Consider the following 24,069-nt stretch of genomic DNA (forward strand, 5'->3'; position numbering starts at 1 on the left):
TGGCCGGCCGGCGACCCCAAGGCGCCCTGACCGCAGGCAGGCCCTTGACATCTATTTCACATGAAGTGCCCGTCCCAGTTTTTTAAACGCTGGTGCTCTGCCCACGCCAGGGCAGCGCCGCGGGGCAGGAAGTTCCCGCTCCCGGCTCCGGCCGTCGCTGCCCCGCAGCCAATGGGAGCTCGCGCCAGCCGCCGTTGCCAGGTAGAACAGCACCTCGGCGCCCAACCCGAGGCGAGCCCTGCGCCCACCGCCGGGAGGAAGGGGGAGCGGTGGGCGGGCACTCGGCAGATCAGACAGCCAATCAGAATGAGGAAGGCCGCCCACCATGCGAGCAGGAGCCAATGAGAGGCGGCGGGCGGGGGGGCGGTGCGCGGTTTGAATTGACGCGGCGCGGGCGGCCCGCCGTGGCGGCGGGGCTGGGGTCGGTCCCCGTTCCGGTCGCGAGGGGAGCGGCCCCGCCATGGATTTTCATGTGGATGCGGAGCTGCAGGAGCAGCTGCGGCAGAACAGTGCCCGCTTCAGGGCCTCCTTGAATCGCATCCTGGAGCGGGTGAGCCGTTGCGCCCGGGAGGCCGCGGGCTCCGGGCGCCGTGCCGAGGCGGGCGGGGAGGCGGGGGCGGCCCTGGTGCCTTGGCGGGGGCCAAAAGCAGCCGTGAAATCTGCGCTGTGCCTTGGCAGGAGGGGGCTGGCCAAGGGTCCGCTCCCGCAATGCATCCATAAAACTGAAACCCGGGGCTGCCAGGCTTGGATGAGCGACTTATGATAATCATAAGTGCGAGCTGACTTGACAGTGCACTTCGCCCCAAATCGCTGGCGCGAGATGAGCTATTTTCTATGAAGCTGCGGGAAGTGGGAGACTCCCTCCAGGAATCCTCCTCACTTCAGAGCTATTTTGTGTTAAAGGTGTGGGAATGGCACGCCTCCACCCGGAGATGCGTGTGTTTATCCAGGGGTGTAAGCTTCCCTGGGCAGGGAGACGTCCTGTGCTGGCACGTGGCCGGGTCTGGCTCTAGGACGTTTTCCTCGTCGCGTGTCGGATTGGATATTTTTACATGTCGTGAGCTGTAGCTCTATGGGGCTGCTTTCAGCTACTACAGACCAAGTTTGGAGGAAACTGTAAGAGAGGAACTGAACCACTTTTGAGAAATCTCTGATGCCCTTTTTTGTCATTCCTGGCTATGCCTTGGAATTGAATGGCCTGCATACATGCTTAAACTATACCTGTTTCCCCTAGGAATCCTATATTTCCAAATTGCCAACTTCTGACTTTGGCCAATAAACCAGCGCACTGATAATTTCTTGTTTTGGATAAAACAAAATTGTCCTAAAAACAATTGTTATAATATGTGTTAAAACCGTCGCTTTAATCATTTATTCTAATATTTAATGGTCCTTTTTATTTAGTATAATCATCCTTTTGAAGATGATTACCTTGTTTCCATGGAAACTCTCACTTATGATACACCTGATGGTAAGAACTTCTAAAAGCTTCAATATTTATATGCTGTGTATTTAGACTTGCTAAAGAATGCAACTGTTGGCAGCTGTAGAACCTTTAAGTGCAACAGATATTCAGTTTTGTTCACTTAGGTAAGACATTTCATATGTAAATTTTGGTACATGTGTAAAGAGTTTACTTTTGTGTGCCATTTTAGTCCATTGCTTGCTCCATTTTAGAAAAGAAGAGAGTTATTAGGAAAGTTCAGGATAAAAATGGTTTATGTTTGGATGGCTTGTAAGAAGAATAATCAAAATGGAGAAGACAACGGAAGGAATGGAAATATTAGCAGGAGTTGATGTGCATGAATGGATTCTGTAGTTTTATCTCCACTTAGTATTCTGAATACCACTCTGACGAATTTCTGTTATGCCAAAGGTCAGGGTGGACTAGGAAGTTAGTATCTTTAACTTTTCATTGAGTGCTCCCATGTGGCCAGCATAGATCTATACCATGTTGGGCCATCTCATTGTAATGGTTGATCCATTAGAGAGAGATAATGCTTATGGAAAGCTTATTGTGAAAAAAGCTGTTGTTCTAAAATATGTTGCTCAAGGTTTTAGTGGGACTTGTGACTTAAGAACTTGGTGACTTTACTGGGAAATGAAATGTTCTGCCAGTTTTTATTATCACTGACATGAGGGTTATGATATGTAAATTGCCTTATTAATTCTTGTAGAGTAGGACTTACTGGACATGCACAGGAAGTACTAACAGTGCACCAAGGGCTTTTACAGACTGGGAAGCTTGCACTGGGAGAGGGAGGAAACATTCATACAGTATTGTAATAAACAGTTTTGGATTGGTAAAAGCTTGGTTATGCTTTTGGTTTAGTAACCTCTATTCAGTATGGAATTAATATGAACCTCAGTCTTGTAAAGCCTTCATTATGGCTTTAAGTAACCTCACATACCATGTAGTCTGCATTCATTAGATGAAATCTAAAAAGTAAAAGAATTTGTCTGTAATGCTCTTTGAATTTTAGCTCAGGGTTTTCAGACTCAGTGCGTCTGATTATTTTTTTTCCTTGCCTGATCTCACAATTAACTTGAAATTACCATATTCTCTTGGTTTGTTTTCCTCTTAAGTTTTTATTTCTGCAATTGTGTTGGAGGCTATTCAGATTTGATAATGTTTTGTTACTATGTCATATGTTCTTAAATATCTATGTCTATTACAGTGATGTTTGGTATGGATGGTGTTAATATTGATATTTCTTGCTATTTCTAGGACCAAAAAAATGGGGAAATGTGTCAACCAAGAATATTAAAAAATGGAGAAAGGAAATACTTAAGGTATCTAATAATATAGACCTGCTATGCAGTCAAAATGCAGCAATATTTCTTTATATATAAAGACATATATTTTTATATATATATATTTAGTATTACATTCTAATCTTGCTGTGTCATATAGTATTTTTAAGATATATTAATTAATGAGGTCAACATCTGCTTTATAACAGGGATTTAGGATAGTTTGGTTAAGATTTTCAGATGATATAGACTAAAATAGATGACCATCTATCGGTGGTTAGCACAACTAGTAAACCGGGAAAATTTTTTTTGTTTTTAAATTGCTATCTGTTGGGAACACGTACATTTGGATCTCATCAGAAGGTTGTCATTGAATCAATTTATCTCTGTTCAGGTAATCAGCTCTTCAGTTCCTCGGGGCTTCCTGGTTTCAACTTTACGTTCTTTTTTGTTTTTTCCCTGTAAAATAATGCTAAAGTAACTGAAGTATCTTTGCAGTCTCACCACTCACTGTGTCAGGCTAAAGGCACTACCTCTGTAGTGTGCCTTGGTAGTTTACACAGGAGCTGTTCTGAACCCCACAGGGTGAGGGGGTGAGGGATGAAATTCAGTCTTAGGGAAAAAGAGTAGATTTAATGGAGACAAAAAAGGGGCTGTATTTATGATTCCCCCTCCTTTCCACCCCTGGCAATACCTTGTGCGTAAACTGCTAAGCGTTGCTGCACAGCTTTACTGTCTAAATCCATTAAGGACTGCAAGAGAAATTCTCTTTCTTAGCCTCTTATGTGGGCCAATGTTATGTTCTTGTATTGATTTTAACAGCAACAGTGTGGAAAAAAGTGAATGATCAGGCAACTTTTACTCTGTACTTGTGGCTTTTCTGGCAAGACCATGGGAAATCTGAGGGAAATTTAATGGTTTTTTAAGAAGTGTCTAGTTGTGGAATATACCAAAGTAAATAAAGGCAATGATTAAACTAATTCTGCTATTCTAAGATTATTCTGACTTTTTTTCCTATTTCTAATTGCAGCATAATAGAAGAAGTCGAAGGAATGCAGGTAAGGGTTAAAGAAAAGGTGCTATAAATCATCTTATCCAAAGAGTCTTGACGTGATAGAAGACATTCTGGGTTTATGCTAAACTCTTCAGGATACTCACTGTTTTTTGTGGGGTGAAACCACCCAATAAATCAACAATACTTATGTTTGTAAGGGTTCAGAAATGTAATTTAAAATGTTCAAGATGAGTAAATGCATTATAATTGATGTTGCTATCATAACAAGTTGATTAAAATATCAATTTTATATGATAGTTAATCAAAGTTGATTATCAATTAATCAAAGAACTTTTTGTTGTGCTTGTCAGTTTTGTCAGATGTTCATTGAATCTAAAAATTCCAGCCCTGATTTTTGTACAAGTGGATAAATTTGAATGTTGCTAGCTTTTTGAAAATAACTAAATAAATAGGCATATCAAAAAATATGTATTAAAAGAATCTCGTGAGTTTGCATGATGAGCTATCAAAAATGTAGCAGGTTATTCTGTATACTGAATGAATCAGGCTGCCTGCAGGAAAAGGCAGAGTATAGTTACTTTACTAGAGATCGAGTATCATGATGGAAGACAAACTGCACAACGAAGTGTAATTATGATACTCTTGGTGAGGGGGGTTGGTGTGACATGTGAACGTTTTCTCTGTTCTGAAAAGGAGCTGTATGTGCCAATAAAATATATATTTCCCTGGGATAAGTGATGGGGGGAAGTTTTCATGTGTAATACAGTGAAGGTATGTTGGGCTTTATTTTCTTAAGGTTTTGACATGGTTTTTTTTCAGTGTTGCTTATTTTATGTTGCTTATTCATCTGAGAAACTTTTATACTGAACACCTGAGGACAAAACACAGCCTTGCTACTCTCTCTGTACAGTGTTCAGGTATAGCCTTTGAATCAGCCTAAGAAATTTGAATGTAGAGCTGGGAAATAAGGGTCTGGTACAAAAAGATTCAGATGGTCCAGACTTTTGCCTCTAATCGCCCCATTTGGCTGATGGGGCTGAATAGTACAAAAAAAAAATTGTCTATTATCTGCAGTAAGCTCAAAAAGAAAGTTAGGTTTTTCAAAGATATGGTATTTTAAGCCTTTTACAGGAAATATTTCGCTAATCTTTTTGTTTTGACCAAGGGTCTGAATGAATGCCTTAGAAGTTCTTAAATGAGAAATTTACTTAGAGTTCTTTAATGCTTTGAAGGCTTGATCTAATTAATTTCAAATTTATTGTGTTGCATTATAGATGAGGTAGAGAAGCAAAAAAATTGATAATATATATATTTCCAATTTTTTATATAATTTGAGCAATGTCTTTAATATTGTATTTAAGTTATCTAAGGGATGAAATATCTAAATATTGCAGTTGGGTGAATAGCTATAGTGTTAACAGCTTTTAAGAAAAAAACCTGCATTGATACATTTATATTTCCATATGCTATAAAAGGTAGAATCTCATAGATTTTGTTCAGCTTAAGAAAACTATATCTTGCAATGACATTTTTAATTTACAACACGAAAGTACACGAGTAAATGCTTGAACTGGCTGATTGTGGTTCCTGCTAGCCTTAAAAAAACCCCAAAAAACTCATGTGTCAACAACCCCTAAACAAAAACCAAGAAAAAAATTCCCATACTTCTATGGATTATTAAAGCTAATGTATAAATTATACTGTTAGGTGGGCCTGATAAGTGCTTTCAATTAAGATACATAAAGTTCTGTGCTATTGTGAACATTAAGCAATCTTTTTAAGACTCAAATACTTATCAATGAACCCCTCCCCTTGAAATACAGCTTGTGCTATTTTTTCCAACTCACAATTCTGAGTTTTGCTGGAATTGAGTTTTAGTATTTGGATCGAACGTCCAGTACCCCCACAAAGTTTCACTGATTAAAATGACAATCCTTTGAGTGGTGGTTGGTTTTTGGTTTTTGTTTTGTTTGGTTTTTTTTTTATATGGCAGTTCTCAGTAAGGGAGGACCAGGTATGTTAAATTTCAACCTCCAAGAGCAGCAATATTTGTCATATATTAGCCACTTCAAAGGCTTTCTTTCCTTGAAAAATTTTTTTGAAACACAACACCCTTTGTGGTGTTTCAAACATCTTACTCAGTAAATGATTTCACTTGGACAATACTGTGTTCTTCTAACTTCCTGTGTTCCCAATCCAGATATATTTGGAAAATGCACTACTCAGCTTCTAAAATAATGCATTGTTAATATATTCTGAATATATTTCTGCAAAATAGCGAACAGACGTTTCCAGAGAAGGTTACAGCCCGAAGCCAGAGCTTTCTAGTTATATAATATGCTTCATAAATTTTATATGAGAGAGTAGTTTTATTGCCCAGTTTCCTACTGATTGGAAAACTGTACTTAGAATAGTTGTCAGTGGTCTGTGTCCAAACTGAAGGGAAACATTAGGAATTTTTTTCCAGGATTCGTCCTGTGCAAGTTATTAGTTTATCTTTCTTTAAGTAAATAGTAGAGGAGAGGATACCCTTAATTTAAGTCTCAGACGATACAGAGTATGGTTGACCCCTGGGAAAGATGGTCTGAAAACTTTGGGCTAAAACTTAAAGTAAACTTTGTGTAATTTCATGCAAAGAAGTTCAAGTACTGGACTTATTAGTGAATAATCAAGTACAGGAAGAGACAATTTTGAAAGCTGGTTGTGCCAACTGAGAATATCACTCTGTTGTAAAAATAGCATACTCTGTGCTAGAAGATGTGCACAGGTACCTAGCATGTAAAACAGAAAAAACAGGTTTTCTGCCTTGTTCAACAGCAATAAAGCATGTGGTGGAGTACTTTGGTTTGTGTTTCATAGTAGCCTGTCTGTCTGGAGTGGGTCAGAAAAAGAAACAAATTACTAGAGCCACTGGTGATAGAACATAAATGGAGCGAAAAATAAAAGAATTAAAAAAAAAAGAGAAGTTAAATATTATAAAAGCTTTTCAAATTTAAACATAAGGAAGTCCCAAAATCCATTTCTTGAAGATGGAGTTGCTCTTAAGAATGGATTGGACTTCTAGAGATACATTAGTTGTAGTTGTTCCTGCTTTAAAATGTCAGAAGCAATGGATAACATCTTTAGATTCCTTTCCATATGCTTTAAGCCCTTAGAAAATGGGAAATCTTTACATGTTTTCTTGGCACCTATTAAATAACACAAAGTGTTTGTAGGACTAAATAATACTTCTGTGCCTGAGTTAGGGATAAGTTTTCTCACCATGTGACTGAAAAAAGTAAATTGCTTGTGATATTTGACATCAATATATCTGGAAGCAGAAATGCAGAAAAAACCCAAGGATAACAAAGTCTGGATGAAGCTGAAACTTGTTTAATGACCGTCTCGAGTAGGATAAACGTACCTGCTAAAGCAGGTGTATTATTTCTGTTATTTACATCCAAGTTTACCACATGCATCCAATCATGAGAAGTCTCACTACAGCTTTAGTACCTTCAGAGTCCTGTGTTTGGACATACAGATCTGTTTGGATAAAGGTTAAATTTCTGTATACAAGCTTGAAGTTCTAGCTTGTTTTAGATAAATTTTTTTAACTTTATCAAAGCAGTGGTTACAAATAAACCTTTTTTTGGCAACACCAGAACAGTTTTCAGTCTGAGTAATTTTAGTGGCATCAATATCTAGCTCAGCGGCTAATTGTGAAATAACCTTATGTGGAAATCACATTTATTTGAAGATATCTTCTTCTCTGTGGGTCTAATGCTTTGGGTTTTATTTATATCTAGTTGACTTTTGATAACTAAAGAAGAACAAAATATAGATTTAAATGTAAAAAGGGGAGATCTCGGCCAAATTAGACAGATCTTACAGTTCTTATTTTTCCTACTTCTTATGAAATAAATAGGGGGGTGGGGGGAAACAACCCACAAAGATTGTGAATGGGTCTATCTGTGCAGGAAGACATACACAGCAGTTTTAGAAGGCCCTCTTCCCAAAAACTAAAAGGTGCAATAAAGGTTTGGGACTCTATCCTCAGGCTTCAGGAGTAGTCTTTTCCTTTTCAACATATGCCAAGGAAAATGCACAAAAAGTTTGCAGTTGTCTTCCTTTTGTTCAAGTGATACCACCTGATAAAGGGGTAAATTTTATTTTCTGTGGTGCTTCAGAGTTTAAGAAGAAAGCAATATGGTGTATGTACATCTGATCAGAATTAGTCTCCCATATTTGGCCAAAAACATGTTCTGGCACTTGCCTATTCTTTGTTTGAGTCCTATGCATGTTCTCTGTTGCATATTTGTGTTAAATATTTTTAAAAATAGAGTATATACAAATGAAGAATTAATGAGTTCAGGTACCACATTGAATACCTATCGAATTGTAATAGAATTATTTCTTTTCCTCACGTTCATGCCAAGAAACATCAAAGCAACGGATCAGTGATTTTGAAGGTGGACATTCATCGGTACATCAGGTATGGGCAGCACGTTACATCTGCTTTTAGGGAGTGCTCCCAGGCCAGGTTGGATGAGGCTTTGGGCAATCTATTCTGTTGGAAGGTTTCTCTGGCCATCTCAGAGGGGTTGGAACTAGGTGATCTTTAAGGTCCCTTCCAACCCAAACCATTCTATGATTCCATGACAGCCTCTTTGGGAAAATGTATCTACGTAGTCAAAAGCTAAGAAATTAATCATGAACAGGTGGTCCTGTACAATGATACCAGCCATGGATTTTGGCTGAATTCTACTCTTCCATTTATTTAAAGAGAGAGAGAGAGAGTTGGATATAGGCTTTTAACCATCAAGTGTCTTTTTAGTTACGCATTATATGGATCAACCTTTTTTAATTATTATTTGTAAAATCTGTGTAGTCTAGAATAGCTTCTTTTGGCTCCTTATTTTTTAAGGAGAAAATATTCAGCATTTGAAGAGTGATATGGGCCATCTCGCTGGGCACCCGTAATTATTTGTTCTCTATAGATAGTAGTTAAAATTGTCTCATTTTATTGATACCATTTCAACCCACTATAAATTAATTTTATGATTGCACTGGACAGAATAGATTTAGACTTTTTTAAAAAGAAATTCTGAGGAACATGATGTCAGATGTAGATGGTAAGTATTTATGCATTTTATTTTATGCCACTATCAAGACTTCTACAAAATAGAGCAAGAAAACTATTTGAAATATTATGTATAGATTGTTTGAAGTAAACAATTAAGCATTGTTCAAAGTAAGCAGTTAAGAAACTTTCCATATCCATTGGAGCACAGAAAAAATCCCCGGTACATGCTAATTTGGTGATTAGAATTCATCTCTCAACTGTTTTTTGTGCTTGTTGGATAATAGCTACTTCTTGCATTGTTTGTCTTAATAAAGAAGAGCTGTGAAGAAAACAGTTTTCCCCACTGGCTACTGAGATAAGAGTCAAGGTAAATTTGTGTACAGATTTGTGGATAAAGATGGTGTCATTTGGGCGAAGTTTATGCAATATGACTGCATTTGTTTCACCACCACCACCCCCCAAAAACAATTGAGCAAGCAGTGAAAGCAGAAAATTCTAGAGGTTAGTTAATATAGCTTACACTACCATGTATTAAAATTCCTTTCATTGTGCTTTTAAGGAATCTGCTGAGAACACTCAAATGGATACATCTGATATAGGTGGGTTTTTTAATTTACTATTTATCTATCTTTTTCTTAACTTTTTGAAAAATATTGCAAATAACTTTTTCATCATTTTCTAATATAGTAAAAATTATTTTAATACATGCTCTGTACCCTTTCAGCAAGTAGTGAATAGGAATAGCAAGAGCCTGAAGTACTGGTAGTACTGTGAAATCAATATACACGTTCCTCTGAAATTTCAGTTTTGAATCCCTGATATGCTGGAAAGCCAATGTGGAATATGTTCAACTGCCTTTCCTTAATAAAGGAACAGTGAAACAGGAACCTCAGCGCAGGTGGCAATAGAAGTTTTATTAATAATTGCGATTATACATTAAATACTACCGATGGGATAAACACAAGTTTGCATTCAGTTGCAAAAATTCTTCATTAGTGTTTGTTATGGTTTCAGCATCAGTCTTGTGGCCCGTCTGCAAAGTTTTGGGAGGTTTTGACCTTGTATTCCCAAATAATTGTTTGTATTAATTAGCAGCAACAGACTTTGACTCTTTTTTAAACATTTAAAACTTGTATTACTCAACGTCTTTTGATTCTTGTGCATATAAAAACTTACTATTTTTCATAAATTAAACTATGGTCAGGTAGTAACCAGCAGTTAATGGCTGAAAGAGCAGTTGCTGGTGTTTAAATACTGTGGTATTCAATTAAGTACTTCATATAAATATATAGCTGTCTCCAAGGCAGACAATTACTTCTATATTGAGGGTAAATAGGAAATAGCAATCTGAAATGTTTCCTCCTATCATTTGAGAGGATAATTTCAAATATCTATTTTAATGATAAAATAATTTCTGCAAATTTAGAGAACATGACTTTGTGTTTTCCCAACCTGCTCCATGAAATTCAGGAAAGAAATTTCGGAGGCATCTGTAGCTTAGCTTCTCTAAGTGAACTTTGTCTTTTGCACTCGTGGGATAAATGAGTGATGTGGTTCAGACTCTGGTATCTTCATAGCAGTGTACAATACTATTATTATCCACTCCTCCTCCTTCTCTTGTGAATGTTCTAGGAAGAGACTGGCGAGGATTTTTAGAAACCTCGGTGAGTCCCAGCTATCTCCAAATACAGTAAGATGTAGAAATTAGATTCTCTAGAGATATAGGATTGGATTCCTCACATAAAAATGGAATTCCCACTGGTGTCTGGGCATTTTTTTGGGGTTTTGGTGGGTTTTTCGGTGTTTTTTGTTTGGTGGTTGTGGGTTTTTAATATCTAAAAGATTAGCAATAGGGCATGTTAACTTAAGGAAAAAAGCATATCTTTAGCTGTTCTAGCTAAAATTTTAGGTTTTGGCAGGGTTTTTTCCATTTTTAGTATTCATACAGAATGCTTCACACTTCTCAGTGAAGGCAGACTTTTTTTCTGGGTATTATCCAGTATTTTTGTTCTGAGAGCATGCAAAGCCTATCAACAACAAGTAAAAATATAGTGAAACAGCTCTCACATGTACCTGCAAGTATTATTCTGTCCTTAATAGGGAAAATTAAGGCTACCTTCTTTGCTTTCACAGGAAGTAGCATGGCAGAATATAGTGATTTCTATTTCTGAACAATATCTTGTATCTATTAGGATATTATCACAGAAAAATGAATTTATTTGGAGAAGGGGTTAAAGAAGTTACAACTTTTAGGTAATGATAGTGTTCGAGTGCATCTCTAGAGAAACAGCTTTCTGTGTTATAGGTGAAATTTTCAAGAGAGAAGAGTAGGAGTTTTCACTTTTCCTCTCTGTTCTGCATTTGAGGTGCAAAGGTGTTCCCATATTTCCCCTTTGGCCTTTTAAAAACACTTCCAGATTTTCTGGAGAAGATATTTTGGGGTTTTTTTCCGTTCTGTTCTGTGCCATGGCCCTCTGCTAATAAATGATGTTCCAGTGATTTGAAGTATGATTGACAGTACATTGAAGACATAGTAAAATTACCCTTTTCTGAGGATTCATACTTAGAAGAATATTCAACTTGCATACTGATCAATATACCCTAATACAAGCTTGTTTTCTAATAATTTGTCGTTGGTGATGGAGTTGACCATTGGCACAGCAGCTGTTCCCTTTATCTCAGGAACCTCCCATTTTTGTAGTGGTCTAGTCTGGTTGTCTTGGTGAACATTTAGGAAGCAATCTGACAGTTTTGTGCCCAATTCTACTGGAGGAAGAAGACTGAATGGCAGGAAGAGTAAAAGCTGTTACAACAGAAACTGGAGGCTGAAACTTCTCCCAATGAAAACATTATCATTCTTATTTCTTCCTCCACTACTGACGCTTAGTAACTGATTTCCTGTGAATAAAATGACCACAAATTTGTCTTCCATTGGTCACGTGGGAAGAAACTGATAATCTGACAGGTATGGGTTTCGGTTCTAGTAATTCTTCTAGGGTCAGGTACCCTGTTAAAACCAACCCTCTGGTTGCTCAACATCTTCACCAGAAGATGTGAAATCGTGTTATCTCCCACAAAGACAGCATTTCTTTTGTACTTATCTTTATCATAGCTCTATAGCACAGAGGTGATGATTACACTGACAGGGAACTGAAAGGGAAGATGGGATGAGCTGGAAAAGATTTTCATTCTGGTTTTAGCAATTTGGGGATAGTGTGACGAGGCAGTGATGTGGTAGGTATCATAAGCAAGATTTTTTTCACTCACTCTTTTCAGGGTTATTCTCCTCTCCTTTTTCCCTCTCTGTGGTGAACACAGGGAGATTCAGAAATCAGGGCTTACAATGCAGTCATGTGTTTTATTATCATGGAAGATAGTGACTTTAGCTAATGATGAATTGGAAGGTCTGGCTATATCTAGCAAAAAAATGTTTTGTTGCATTTCATTCACAAAAATACCCATAGACTACCTAAAAATTGAGTTTAAGTATTGTGACTTGCTTTTTCATATTCTCAGGTCTGTCTTATTTCTCATTTGGTCAGTTCTAAGGCGGTCTTGACAAAAAGAAACTAATAAAATGAAGTGTGGTAGAAGGTCCTTGCTATCTTTGTTGGGATATTTAGAAATGTAGTGGTAATTATGCATTAATGAATAGTGAATCTTGAAGACCAAGAAAATAAAGAGCTTTGAAAATGTTTTACTCTCTGAAACAATTAACATAAATCTTGAAGAACTGGAAAGAAGCAAGTTATCTTCACTCTTCTTTGTTCCCCTCAAGACATTTATGAACCCATAAACCATGCTTTTCAATTGGACTTGAAATGGAAATGTAATAGAGCTTTAGTGTAGAAAATCATTTTCTAAAATGAAACTAGTGTAGTCAATAACTTGTATGTGTTTAAAAACTTTCTCTTTTGGTTTTGAGTGCAACTATATTTAATATTTTTCTTCAAACTGTAGATGAAGCGAGTGATGTCGAAATGGTTTCAGTAAGAAGAAAATTTGAAGACGTTCACCTTCAGGTAAAAATTTCTGGTGTCTAATGTAATGGAATAATTTTGTGTTCAATAGAAATTATTAATTATTTGAATAGTTTACACGTGCCTGATGAGTTGATGTAGTCAGCAGAAGACTCTATGTAGTCTGCACTTTAATACACATTTTTAGTAAGTATAGCAAATGAGAGCTTTGATAAATAATGTCATAAAGACCAGTATGAAGTAATATTATTGTCTTGGTAATATTAGTATGCTAGAGAAAACTATACGTTTTATTGTAACAGACAACCCTGAGGAAGGCTATTATAGGTAAGGAAAAAGAGTAATCAGATGAAGCGTAAAGTGAAAACACTTATAAAAAATATGGTCATTCACCTGAGAGTCTAACAAAAGTAGGTAACATGATTTAAAACAAAAAGTAAATCTGAAATAATGGATGATTCAACAAAAGCAGACTGGAATCTTCTGCTGTTGCTTCCCAAACTAGACTATGGATATCAAGACTACCCAGTATTTATATTGATGAAGAAAAGTGTAACACAGGCTTTGCGTGTGCAGCCATTCTAATCCTGTGTTCTGCTTGCTCAAATACCATTACTAAAAATGGAATTTATTTTCCTTACTTGTTTAGCATAGTGCTAGTGTCATGTCTCTGACAACAGCTAACACACACTGCTTCAGAAAGCGAGAGTTTCATTAATGAATTGCCATTTGTCATTAAATACTCTTAGATTTTACATAGAGGTGAGTTACAGAGTAGCCCTTAATTGACATATGAATTCTTATGGGATCTTAAAAATACGTGTAAAGACTTGTAGCCGTCATTACCAATGCTTTCTAATTTTTTTCTCTCTTTTTTTGTTTTATATGGGTGTTTTGTTTGTCTGTTTCTATCTGTGGATTTTCAGAGCCTGTGCGTGCTTTTGCTTCTTGGGATTTTTCTTTTTTTTTACATTAAAGGTATACATTAAAAATATGTTTATGCTTGTTGGATATCCTCATCTGAATAACAGTAGTTTGCAGCAAATCCGTGTAATGCATCTGGGTTTGTCAGTGCCTATAATTTCTATGTGTCTTAATTATTTTTTTTTTATTTTCCTTTAAGAATCTGAATGTAGATGATGGAAAAATTCAAGAGAAAGTCAAAGTTCCAGTGGATGTGATTGTACAAGATGATGCTAGAAAAATTCCCAGATGGATTGAGGTAGCATATTTCTCCTATTCTAAGTAATGTTGCCTTAAAATCGGGAGCAAAAAAACTTGCTAGGCTAATTTAGTAGAGATAAGAGAGCAGGTCTTTAATGAAGGCCTTCTGGCACAAGGAGACAAAAGGCACGCCCACATGTCCAGGGGTTACACAATTAATGGTCTGATCCAAGAACCACCCACCCCCCCAATCTACCCCCCAGGCACTCCTCCCTGGAAATTGAGTTGGAGCTGAAACAGGAGGCCAGGCCCAAAAGAGTTAACTAAGAAATTTGGGCCTGCTAACAAGCTACTAACATCCAAAATGATCTGTGCTTGTTCTGTTCAACTTACTGGACCAAAACTAAAGGGAATGGTAAAAGAACATGTAATAGGCCTAGAGGTAATAAATTAGGATGTAGTAGGATAAGGTAGACATTTGAATAAAAGAAACAAGCCATGAGCCAAGGCTTTTTCCAAGCTTAAATGAGCGGGTTGAGAACAATGGAAAAGAAGAGAGGTCAAGCTGAGGAAGATGAGAACTAGCCCTCAGACTCGGAGAGGAAAAACGGAACTCCCACCAAAATTGAGGGCCAAGAGAAGCACCACCTCAAGCCCCGCCTGAGCTCCACCTATACTCCTGTTATTAATATGTATAGATAGATGCTGTAATCACTTGAATATGCATTTAATCATATACGAAAATTGTATAAAAACTGCTGATTCTGTGTGAAGCCTTTGAGCAAGTTTTTCCAGCAATAGCTGGCTTGCTCCCAGCGCTGTCAATAAATACCTTTGCTGCTCAAAGATCAAAAAGGACTTTGGGCAGTTTACTATACCAGATTTTTCGGATTCAGAGGTCCTAAGACCCCCTTTCTTCCTCATCTTCCTCTTCCTCACGGCACGTACGGAGCTTCTCCAAGGCTCCAGGCTTGAAGGTGGCTTTGACTGTGATGGTCTCTTGTTGTTCAGGCCTGGGGGGCGTATGTTCTTAAACAGAATATGTTTACTATAGTCCTTCCTTGAAAGGAGCCTAAACAAGCCTAAAGAATTTAGAAAACTCTCTATGAAATGGGGGGATAGGGTTTGGGAAGTGTTAACTATTATGCTAAAGTGTAAGAGATTACTCAGCTACATTAAAATCTACGAAAAGCTATAAATCCTAAAAATTCAAAGGTATCCATCAGTTATTAGATAAATAGCAGTTTGCAGCAAATCTCTGTAATACGTTTGGGTTTGTCAGTGCCTATAATTTCTATGTGGTTTAATTTTTTTTTTTGTTTTCCTCTTAAGATTCCAAATGTAGATGATGAAAGAATTCAAAAGAAAGTAAAAGTTCCAGTGGATGTGATTGTACAAGATGATGCTAGACAAATTCCCAGATGGATTGAGGTAACATATTTCTCCTATTCTGCTACAAGTTATCAGCTAATTAGAATAAAATAAGAACTCTGTAACTGGGTAGCACAATGAATTCTAACACAACTTCTCTACAGTTTCATCATCGTTCCTCTCCTGCCTGCTATCTGTGTAAATATTATAATATCTCAGGTTTCTGATGGTAACGATTTGTGAGAAGCAGAACAAACAATTTACAAATTTATTTTTATTTTTTTTACTTTTATACTTTGAACCCTGATATGCAAGTCAATTTTTCAATCGGTAAGTTTTTTGAAAAGTCCAAATTTGAGCTTTGTAGTGAAAAAAGTTTTAGCTTTGTTTGGGTTTTAGGGGTGAGGGGGACTGGAGGTGAAGTGTTATGTTACATGGTACAGCTTCTGTTTTCTGCTGGAGTTGCCAGAGATGTATAGATGTATAGATTATCCAGATGTGTGTGTGTGTATATATATATATCTCCATGTATGAATTTTCATATTTGGGAAAGGGGTTAATATATGATACATAATATATAAGTTGCAAAAAGTGGTAAATAGCTTTCCGAGATTAAACTTGTAAGTCTTAACAATTCTTACTGAAGTCTTAGTCTAGATATTTTCCACTTTTCCTGAACTTAGCTAAGCCCCTTAGGACCACAAATATACAGGACCTACTATAGCAAGGAGAGATGAGAGGGAGTCACAAGCAGGGTTTTGATGTTACCTTTAACATGCAAAACATTCAGAATATGAGATTGTGTCTTTTTCTTTGTTTGTTTTTCAGGTGACACCTCAATGTTTGCCAAAAGGTTTTCATGTAACTTCGTCTGTGCAAGAACTGATTGGTACAACTAAATCTTTTGTCTGTTGGCCAAATATATTAGTTATAAAATGTGGTTTTATTAAAATTTATTAGAAAAAATATTTAATTTCTTGTAAACAAAGAAGCGTTATTTATCCAACAGAAAAGTCAAATAGGTTGGATTTCAAAGGGAAGTTAGACATGATTTTGCTTGGGGCAAAATATATATGAAAAATCAGAAAATAAATAATTTGTATACGTAAATCCAGCTTTTCTTAAATAGCCTCAGGAAAAAAAATGCACAGTTACAATATTCAGCAGCATTTAGCTCTTTGAAACGAAAGCATGATTTTTTAGTTCTCCTTATTTTAAATTCAAAGAATGTAATAGAATGGCTTTGAGTCTGCTGGTAACTGGTACTTAAAGTGGTACTTTGCTAGTAAACTTGCTTCAAAAGCTTTACAGACTTGATGCAAACCTAAGGTAGAGTTTTGGTGTAAATATTTCAACTAACGACTACAAAAAGCATTACTTTCATCATGGTTTATGGCAAGTAAAGCTGCAATGGTACTAGCCAGGTATAAAGCTATCTAGTAACATGGAAATAGAGGAACAAAACCTGTTGGATAAGGCTGTTTCTCCTAGTCAGAAATCACAGAGGGCAAAGAGAAGTCTTCCTCTACAATTAAATTTTTTTTATATCTCTATATTATGCTACTTTAAAATACTGAGTTCCTTTTCCAACACATTAAATTTCTATCCTCTATAGTTTGTGAATTGCATATGGTTAGGAAAAGTATTAGTTTTTTTCCTAATGGTTTGTATGTTAGTTATCCATTTAGCCTGGCAGTAAAGCTTAATGAAATATGCTATTACAGTAAGACTACCTGTATCATCTGCCATTGTTTCTAAGTCATACAATGCATTACTGGAAGTGCCCTAATAGATGTGGAATCTTTTCCTTCTTCTGGTTTTGTTTCTTGACTTATTTGGCTTTGTTTTTTCAGTAGACAATCAAGCTACTGTTTGCAGAAAGAAACTAGAGTTGTCAAATGAATGTTCTTCATCCAGATTTCTACAGTTACAATATTCTGGTATTCCCATTCCATCAAATACAAAAGCCATACCCACGCACCAGCCTTCTGCAGAACTGAATACAACTTACTGTGACAGTGTCTTTGAAGAATGCCAGTCTGTGTGCGGGGAGTGCTCCTTGAGCAATACAACTCTTGCAGACTTGTATCCAGTGATGTTAGAGACATTTACAAGGCTCATGACAAAGCACTCTCAGAGAAAAGTATTAAAATACTTGCTTGGGCACTTAAGGTCCAAAAGATGTCATTCTAGAAGACCAAAGATCAATATCACTGTGGACAAAATAAGAGGGTTCAGACCTTTTAAACTAAAGAAAGGACTACACAGCATATGCAGCAGTAGAAGTGAAGACAATCAGAATCCAACCTTTGGAAATGAGAGCAGAGAATTTTGTTATGATGATTGTCTCATTAATAATTCATCTGCTCTGGTACCTTATACTGATACAAATGAATTCAAAATGGACTACTCTGACTCAAGTTTAGAGCATCGTCTGGTATCTGGAAAAGGCCAAAAAGTCTCCATACAGACTGTTTTTCCTAATGTTATGGCTAGAATGGGAGAGACGTTTGTAGCTGAAGATGAGTTGCAGACTACTGCCTCATTGAAGAGTTCAGAATACAAAGAAAGTGAAAAATTGGCTTACAGATGTTCCTCGGAACACAATTTTGTAACACCTGTTGCCAGTTCAGAGTCAACGGTGCTTCATCTTGTAAAGGAGAGCAAGACTCAGAAAACTGACTTTTCTTGTGGTACCTCAGACTCATGTTCATCTGCTTGCAGTTCCTATGGCAGTAATAACACTTCTGCACCTGTCGCAAACTATTCTTCTGTGAGAGCATCAAATACTTTGCTCATAAATCCTGAAAAAATAATGTCTGAAGGACAAATTTCTTTCCAGCACAAACACTCATTTTCCTCATCATTTATGAAGCAGAGTCCTTCAAAGATGCACCAGAAATATGAAGATGCATTTGAAAAACTCTACTACAAAGTGTGTTCAGAAGAAATCCAAAAGCCTTTGGTATTCAGAAGACCTCCTTCAAATTCACAGAACTTTGAAGAGAAAGGAAGATTAATGAAAAGTAATCTAAGTGTTTTTGTGAAGCCCAGAACACAGTATGATAGAGAATTTGACAGGATCTATGAGCAATTGTGTAGTGAGCCTGTTCCAAAACTTCCTGGGTTGCAGAGAGCTTCAAATTTAAGGAAATATGAAGGAATAAAGATGTCTGATACTGTAAATGCTCTTGTTAACTCACCTGTTCGCACTTTATCTGCAATTCCCAGAGTTAAAAGATTAGGAAATTTTCAAAATGATCTTCCTTGTTCACCAGTAAAGCGACTGAAACATATACCAGAACATTATTTTTCTTCAACAAAATGTCAAGAGATTTCTCACAGAAAAAACCTTAATCTTCAGACAGTCGACGTGGATTTTTTGAGCCCATATAATGGCAACAACCCCAGCTTTTTTGAAGATCACAGCTGTCGGAGTCAGGTACTTAAAGACCTTGTAACAACAACAACAAAAAAAAAAATTGTGCACTCAGAGATATTTGGAAAAGGGCTTAAAAATGGATTAGAGCTACTTGAACTACTGATAGCATACTTCTGGTGCTGTTTGGTCAGTAGGGATATTTGATGGCTTTGGGGATATTTATTTGCTGAAATATAAGTTGTATCAGGTCTCCTGGATTGTGTAAGGAAGCTCAGTATATTTAATAACCTTGAAAATGCTTATAAATAACCTTACAAAACGCTCAGTGAAAGATTTAGTTACATTTTAATAGACAATGTCACTGGTTAAAATAATCTCAAATAATGACCCTGTTAATTGAGGTGTTGTCCTTCTGAAATGATGACATTTTAATAATTTTATAGATGGACAAGATGAGACACAAATTAGGCTTTACTGGGTTTCACTGGAATCATTAGACTTGTTGATTTAAATATTAAATCAGACCCTTATTTCTAGGTTCACAGTAATTTCTTCTGGGGCAAGCTGTGAAATAATATGAGTTTTTTTCATCAATGTTATCTGTTGATGCTTTATTTTCAGCACTCTGGATTTCGTGATTCTTCAGATAAAACTTCTCTTGATATTCCTGGTACTTGCCTGCAAGGTTAGTTTAAGACTCTTTGAGTTTACTACCTTAGCAATCACAAGCACTTCCTCAAATGGTAAATCTACAGAGCTCAACACACAACTGTCTAGGTGACAGCTCTTCTTCATTAGTAATAATTGGATGTGCTTCTTTCTTTTCCTACCAAAGTGTTTCTTATTATCCACTAGTTTTCTCTCTTCCTGTTTTGTATTTTATTTAAAGTTCACTGTTACTTTCTGTATCTGTGTGTTCAGCAGGAAATGAGTAGTTCGTTAATCCTACGCTTGAATAACTAAATGTTTCTTCAGATTTACAAAAACTTGGAATTGAGTTGTTGCATTGCTACTATCATGCTTTCTTAGATCAGTTACATTATTAATCTGGATAAAGACTTTTGCTAAATCAGGACAGTAGAACTTCATTATTAAAAAAACCAAAAAACACCAAAAAACCAAACCAAACCAAAACAAACAAACAAACAAACAAACAAAAAAAAAAAAAAAAAAAAAAACAAAACAAAACAGAAAACCTACATCATTGTAAAATTTTAAATGCTAATGTTTTGGTTTCCGTTTCAAAAACTGATTTAGGTTACTGTATGTATATAACATAATAACTTTTGTACTGCAAAGTAAAATCACCAATATTTGTTTTCCATACTTTTTTTTTTATTGACCTTGTCATCAAGATAAAAACTAACATGTAAAGGAAAATACAGAAGGTAACTTGAAATATTGTCAACTGGCACACAAGTAGAAAATGGCAGATGAAATATACTTGTTTGCATGGTTCTTACTTGGTTGAATTTTCATTACTGATTAATTGTACAGAATTTGATTATTTGAGCTTAACTTATCCCATCTATCTTATTTTGCTTTCCTTAAATATTAACTCGTACTTTATGTATTAAATTTTTTTGATATCAACAGTTCCTTATACATTTTTCAATTGATGACAAATTATAAGCATTTTCCAGAAAACTAACTTATACTTAAATATATTCAGTCTTTAAAAATGTATTTGAAATTGTTTTGCCAGGAGCTTTTCCATGAGACTACTTTCATAGGGAAATTTGCTCATTGAACTATGCCAATGAAGTATTTCCAGTGTTTGATTAGACTAATATTTTAACAACATACTGTAGTGTTCATGCTACTCAGCATTGTTCTTGCCCTTTTCATACCACTGTTTCTCATCATCAGAAGTTGGGGTTGCATATCCCCGCTCTGGTTGGCCCAGGACAATGACGATTTGCAGCTCTCCCAGAAACGTGCAGATGTGTCACCAAAGGCAAGAGCTTCTTGAAAAAAAGATATTTCAAAATTAATTCTTGCTGCTCTCCTTCTGTATGAAAGGTATGGAGGTTTCATGCATGCTTCTAGAATGAAAATCAATATGGGAGAGCCCAAGCTAAGCTGCAGACTTGGACACTAAAGGGCAGATGTCTGTGGACAAAAGTAGCCAGACTCCAGCGTGGATAGCCAGCGAACACAAATTGACCTAACTTGGTCCTTACTGTAGTCCTTATTTTGTGTTCATTATGGAGGCATTTATTATTTTAGATACACTAGAGAATTGTTTTGATTGTGGCTGTGTGTTTGAGCTAACAAGTCCTCTCAGATCCATAGACTGTGGAGAGTGCAGTATGTTGCCATTTAAAAGGACTTTCAAAGGTTAGCCCCTGTGCAGTCGGGCGTCATTACCTGCATTTTGGCTCTGTGTACAAGCAGTGGCTCTGCTTGGAAGATATCAGAGATCCTCTCCTCCTGCTGATATCACTACTGGCAATGTGTTTAGATCTCTGGAAGGAGGACACTTCACGGAATACTGGCCTACTACACCTGTTTTTCTTAAAAAATATGTAACTTTTAAAAAATTATCAAGCTTCAGATCTCTTGGATTTTTAATTGCAAACACTTAATAGTCAACAAGATTTTAAAAAAGGATTAAAAGCTCTCTATTAAAAGCTCTCTAAACAGTTTTTCATTTTATTTTCCAAAACATTTTTTACATGCTTTTTTGCCACAAAATCTAATTTGTCACCACAAAATATGCTGCCTTCTCAAGCTCAGTCAAGAAATATTTTCACCGTGCTTGAGAAGATCATACAGCTGATATCAAAATTTACTCACAACGTTCGAATTAAAACTGCAAAGGAAGCTGAAAGCGTTTCTAAACTTCTTGAATGGAGAACTTAACCAGAAAAGAGGCTTCCAGATTTAAAGAAAAAAGTTTCAGTTTATGCAAAGATGGAATTAAAACTTAGAGGCTTGTATTCAAAATGGATACCTTGTTGATAAAGATTATATTTGGATTATTTTTTATATAATGGAAGATTGGAGACAAGCTGATGAGTATACATATATATGTATGTGATGTTGAGTATGTCCACTTAGCTGAGTAAAGTTCTGCTCAGTTCTTGGGTTTCCTTCTGGTTTTCCTCATTACTTTTACCCAGCTCCATACAAAACAGCCATCCCTATAACATTAACAATTGTTCTAAAGGAAATGGTTTTTCTTTCCTTAATGCATGTAAGTAGAGAAATCAGGATTCCACAGAGTGTTTTCTTGCCAGACCATCTGGAATAAAATCTATTTCTTTGTTCCTTAATTACACAAATACATGTTTGCTGATTTGTAGCCAAAACAGACTGTCAGCTGGCAAGTTTCCTTAGGCCTGTGGTGTGATATTTTTAGCTTTTTATGTTTCCCAGCATTGAGGTTCTTCTTTAATGGCTTCAGATCCCTCAGAAGTTTTATGCCGAAGCCATGTGGCAAAATGCTCTCTGTTGTAATGAATGGTTCTGAAAAGAAAAGGAGTGTTGTCTTTCTGTCTGGAACTAGATTGCCTTTATCTAGATGATTATGAAAGAGATATTTCTGATAAAGAAATGTTCACAACTAATGAACTTTTCTTCAGTTCTGTGTGAATGCTGTCCTACAGCTGCACTGCTATACTTAATTCTCAGATGTAAACAAAATTAGTTTAAAATAGGTGACAGAGAAAAATTATGCAATTTCTTAAATAATATGCAAGGAAATAATTGTGTTCTTACTTTTGTCTTTAATTTTTAGCTATTTGTGAATACATTCAAAGATTGCATGTTGAAGTTTAATAAGTATATATAACTTAAGTTGATGTAGTAGCATTACTGAGACTTTAAAATGACAGCATGAAAAGCTTTCTCTCTGAAAGCACATAGGCTTTCAGACAAGGAGTCCTGCTGCGGTTCACAGTTAAGATGTTCAGCTATTTTGCTTTGCCAACTTGTTTCAGTTTCATTCTGTTCATTGGAATTTCAGCAAACATAGTATTTTTGTGGAATTTACTTTATCAGCTAAATGGGTTATTGTTTTGGGTTTTTTTTTCCATAGGGTATACAGAAAACTAAGCTACACTGACGGGAAAGACCAAAATCCCAGCAATACCTTTGACTTCCCCAGCAAAACTCATCAAGGAGCATTCATAGACTGCTAAATATAAAACATAGTTTTTATAAAGTTTGCGCTTTATCTGGCTTTCTTTCTTCTTCCACAAATCAAGTATGTTTGTAATACACAACTAGTTCTGATATTGCAATTTAATTCTTCAGGAACGGGTTTATCCCTTTTGACAGGGCATTTCTTACTCAATTTATGGCTAAGTTGGAATTGTGTATTTAAGTGCTTATAATAACAGAATGTTACCTATATTATCTTTTATCTGCTAATAAGCTTTGATTCTTAAAGTGTTAATAAGAAGATAAGGAACAAGCTCATTCACCTAAATTCCTGCTTATTCATGCTTTCTCTATGTCTCAGTACACCCCCAAATTCAGTATTATATGCTATGATTTTTGTCTGTTATGCCATATTAATGTTAAAATTTTATAAGCAGCTCACCAAAGCTGATTGTTCAATGAAGTTTTATAAATTTTACTGGGTTTGGTAAAGTTATGTTCTGTGTTCTGACACAATTTATATTCTAAATAAAAAATTATTTTGAACAAATACCTGCTTTCAACATTTTTATTTCAGGTGTGGGAATTCTCAGGAGTTTGTATACCTACAGCAAATACTTGAGAATGACATGTCAGGGTCCCACAGGTTTTCTTTGCTGTGGCCTTCCTTGGCAAGGGGATTGTGTTAGTGGTGTCAGGTCAAGTACTCTCTTTTATCAGCATTGCCCCTTGTCAGCTTTCTGAGCTCCAGAAAAGGAAAAAATTGTTTTTCTTTGGCTTCATTTCTGGGCACACAGTAGTGTTTTGTGTTATCTTAGCTCTTAAAATCAAACTCCTATTATCTTAAGTACTGTTCTTGAATGGCACAAGAAGCCAGCTTCAGTGAGGTTTTCTCTGCAGTAAGAACTTCTGCAATGTGCATAAACGTTCTATATTCCCTCATAATTTGGATATTATGTTTTCTTCAACAACATCAACAAAAGATTTTCTTTTAGAAATGCTTTTGTGGCTCATTTTTCTTACTATTCAGACATGGATGCACTGTAGGAAATATGCTTTATTCCCTACCTTCTCCTCGAATTAGTTGAGGTAATTGTTTCCCAGTATTTCTTCATACACCAGTACTGAGAGACTGGAATTGGGTTTTGGACATGTTCTGACTCTAGATAGAAATTCTACCCAGCAACTTTAATGAAGGCTCACCCAGTTAGAAAGGTAAGCTCATTTATGCAAC

At 36.3% G+C, this 24,069-nt stretch overlaps 1 protein-coding gene across 4 annotated transcripts; it reads left to right on the plus strand.

Moving 5' to 3' along the window:
* The first annotated feature begins 242 nt into the window (after window positions 1–242).
* Window positions 243–23,385, plus strand: HJURP (Holliday junction recognition protein). Of its 4 annotated transcripts, none has more exons than XM_064644134.1 (14): window positions 243–550; window positions 1,405–1,471; window positions 2,729–2,793; window positions 3,785–3,812; window positions 8,185–8,240; window positions 9,391–9,430; window positions 12,792–12,853; window positions 13,935–14,033; window positions 15,308–15,406; window positions 16,175–16,235; window positions 17,203–18,788; window positions 19,350–19,413; window positions 20,598–20,685; window positions 22,771–23,385. In XM_064644134.1, the coding sequence occupies exons 1-14, from the start codon at window positions 461–463 to the stop codon at window positions 22,871–22,873; spliced, it is 2,508 nt and encodes an 835-aa protein (XP_064500204.1). In that variant the 5' UTR covers window positions 243–460; the 3' UTR covers window positions 22,874–23,385. The 4 variants fall into 4 exon arrangements, with proteins under 4 accessions (XP_064500204.1, XP_064500203.1, XP_064500205.1 ...); XM_064644133.1 differs by having other exon boundaries at window positions 244–550; window positions 17,200–18,788; XM_064644135.1 differs by lacking the exon at window positions 15,308–15,406 and having other exon boundaries at window positions 244–550; window positions 17,200–18,788.
* Window positions 23,386–24,069: the final 684 nt, after the last annotated feature.

This window comes from Pseudopipra pipra, chromosome 2 (genome assembly GCF_036250125.1).
Source record: "Pseudopipra pipra isolate bDixPip1 chromosome 2, bDixPip1.hap1, whole genome shotgun sequence".
Classification (NCBI taxonomy): Eukaryota; Metazoa; Chordata; class Aves; order Passeriformes; family Pipridae; genus Pseudopipra; species Pseudopipra pipra.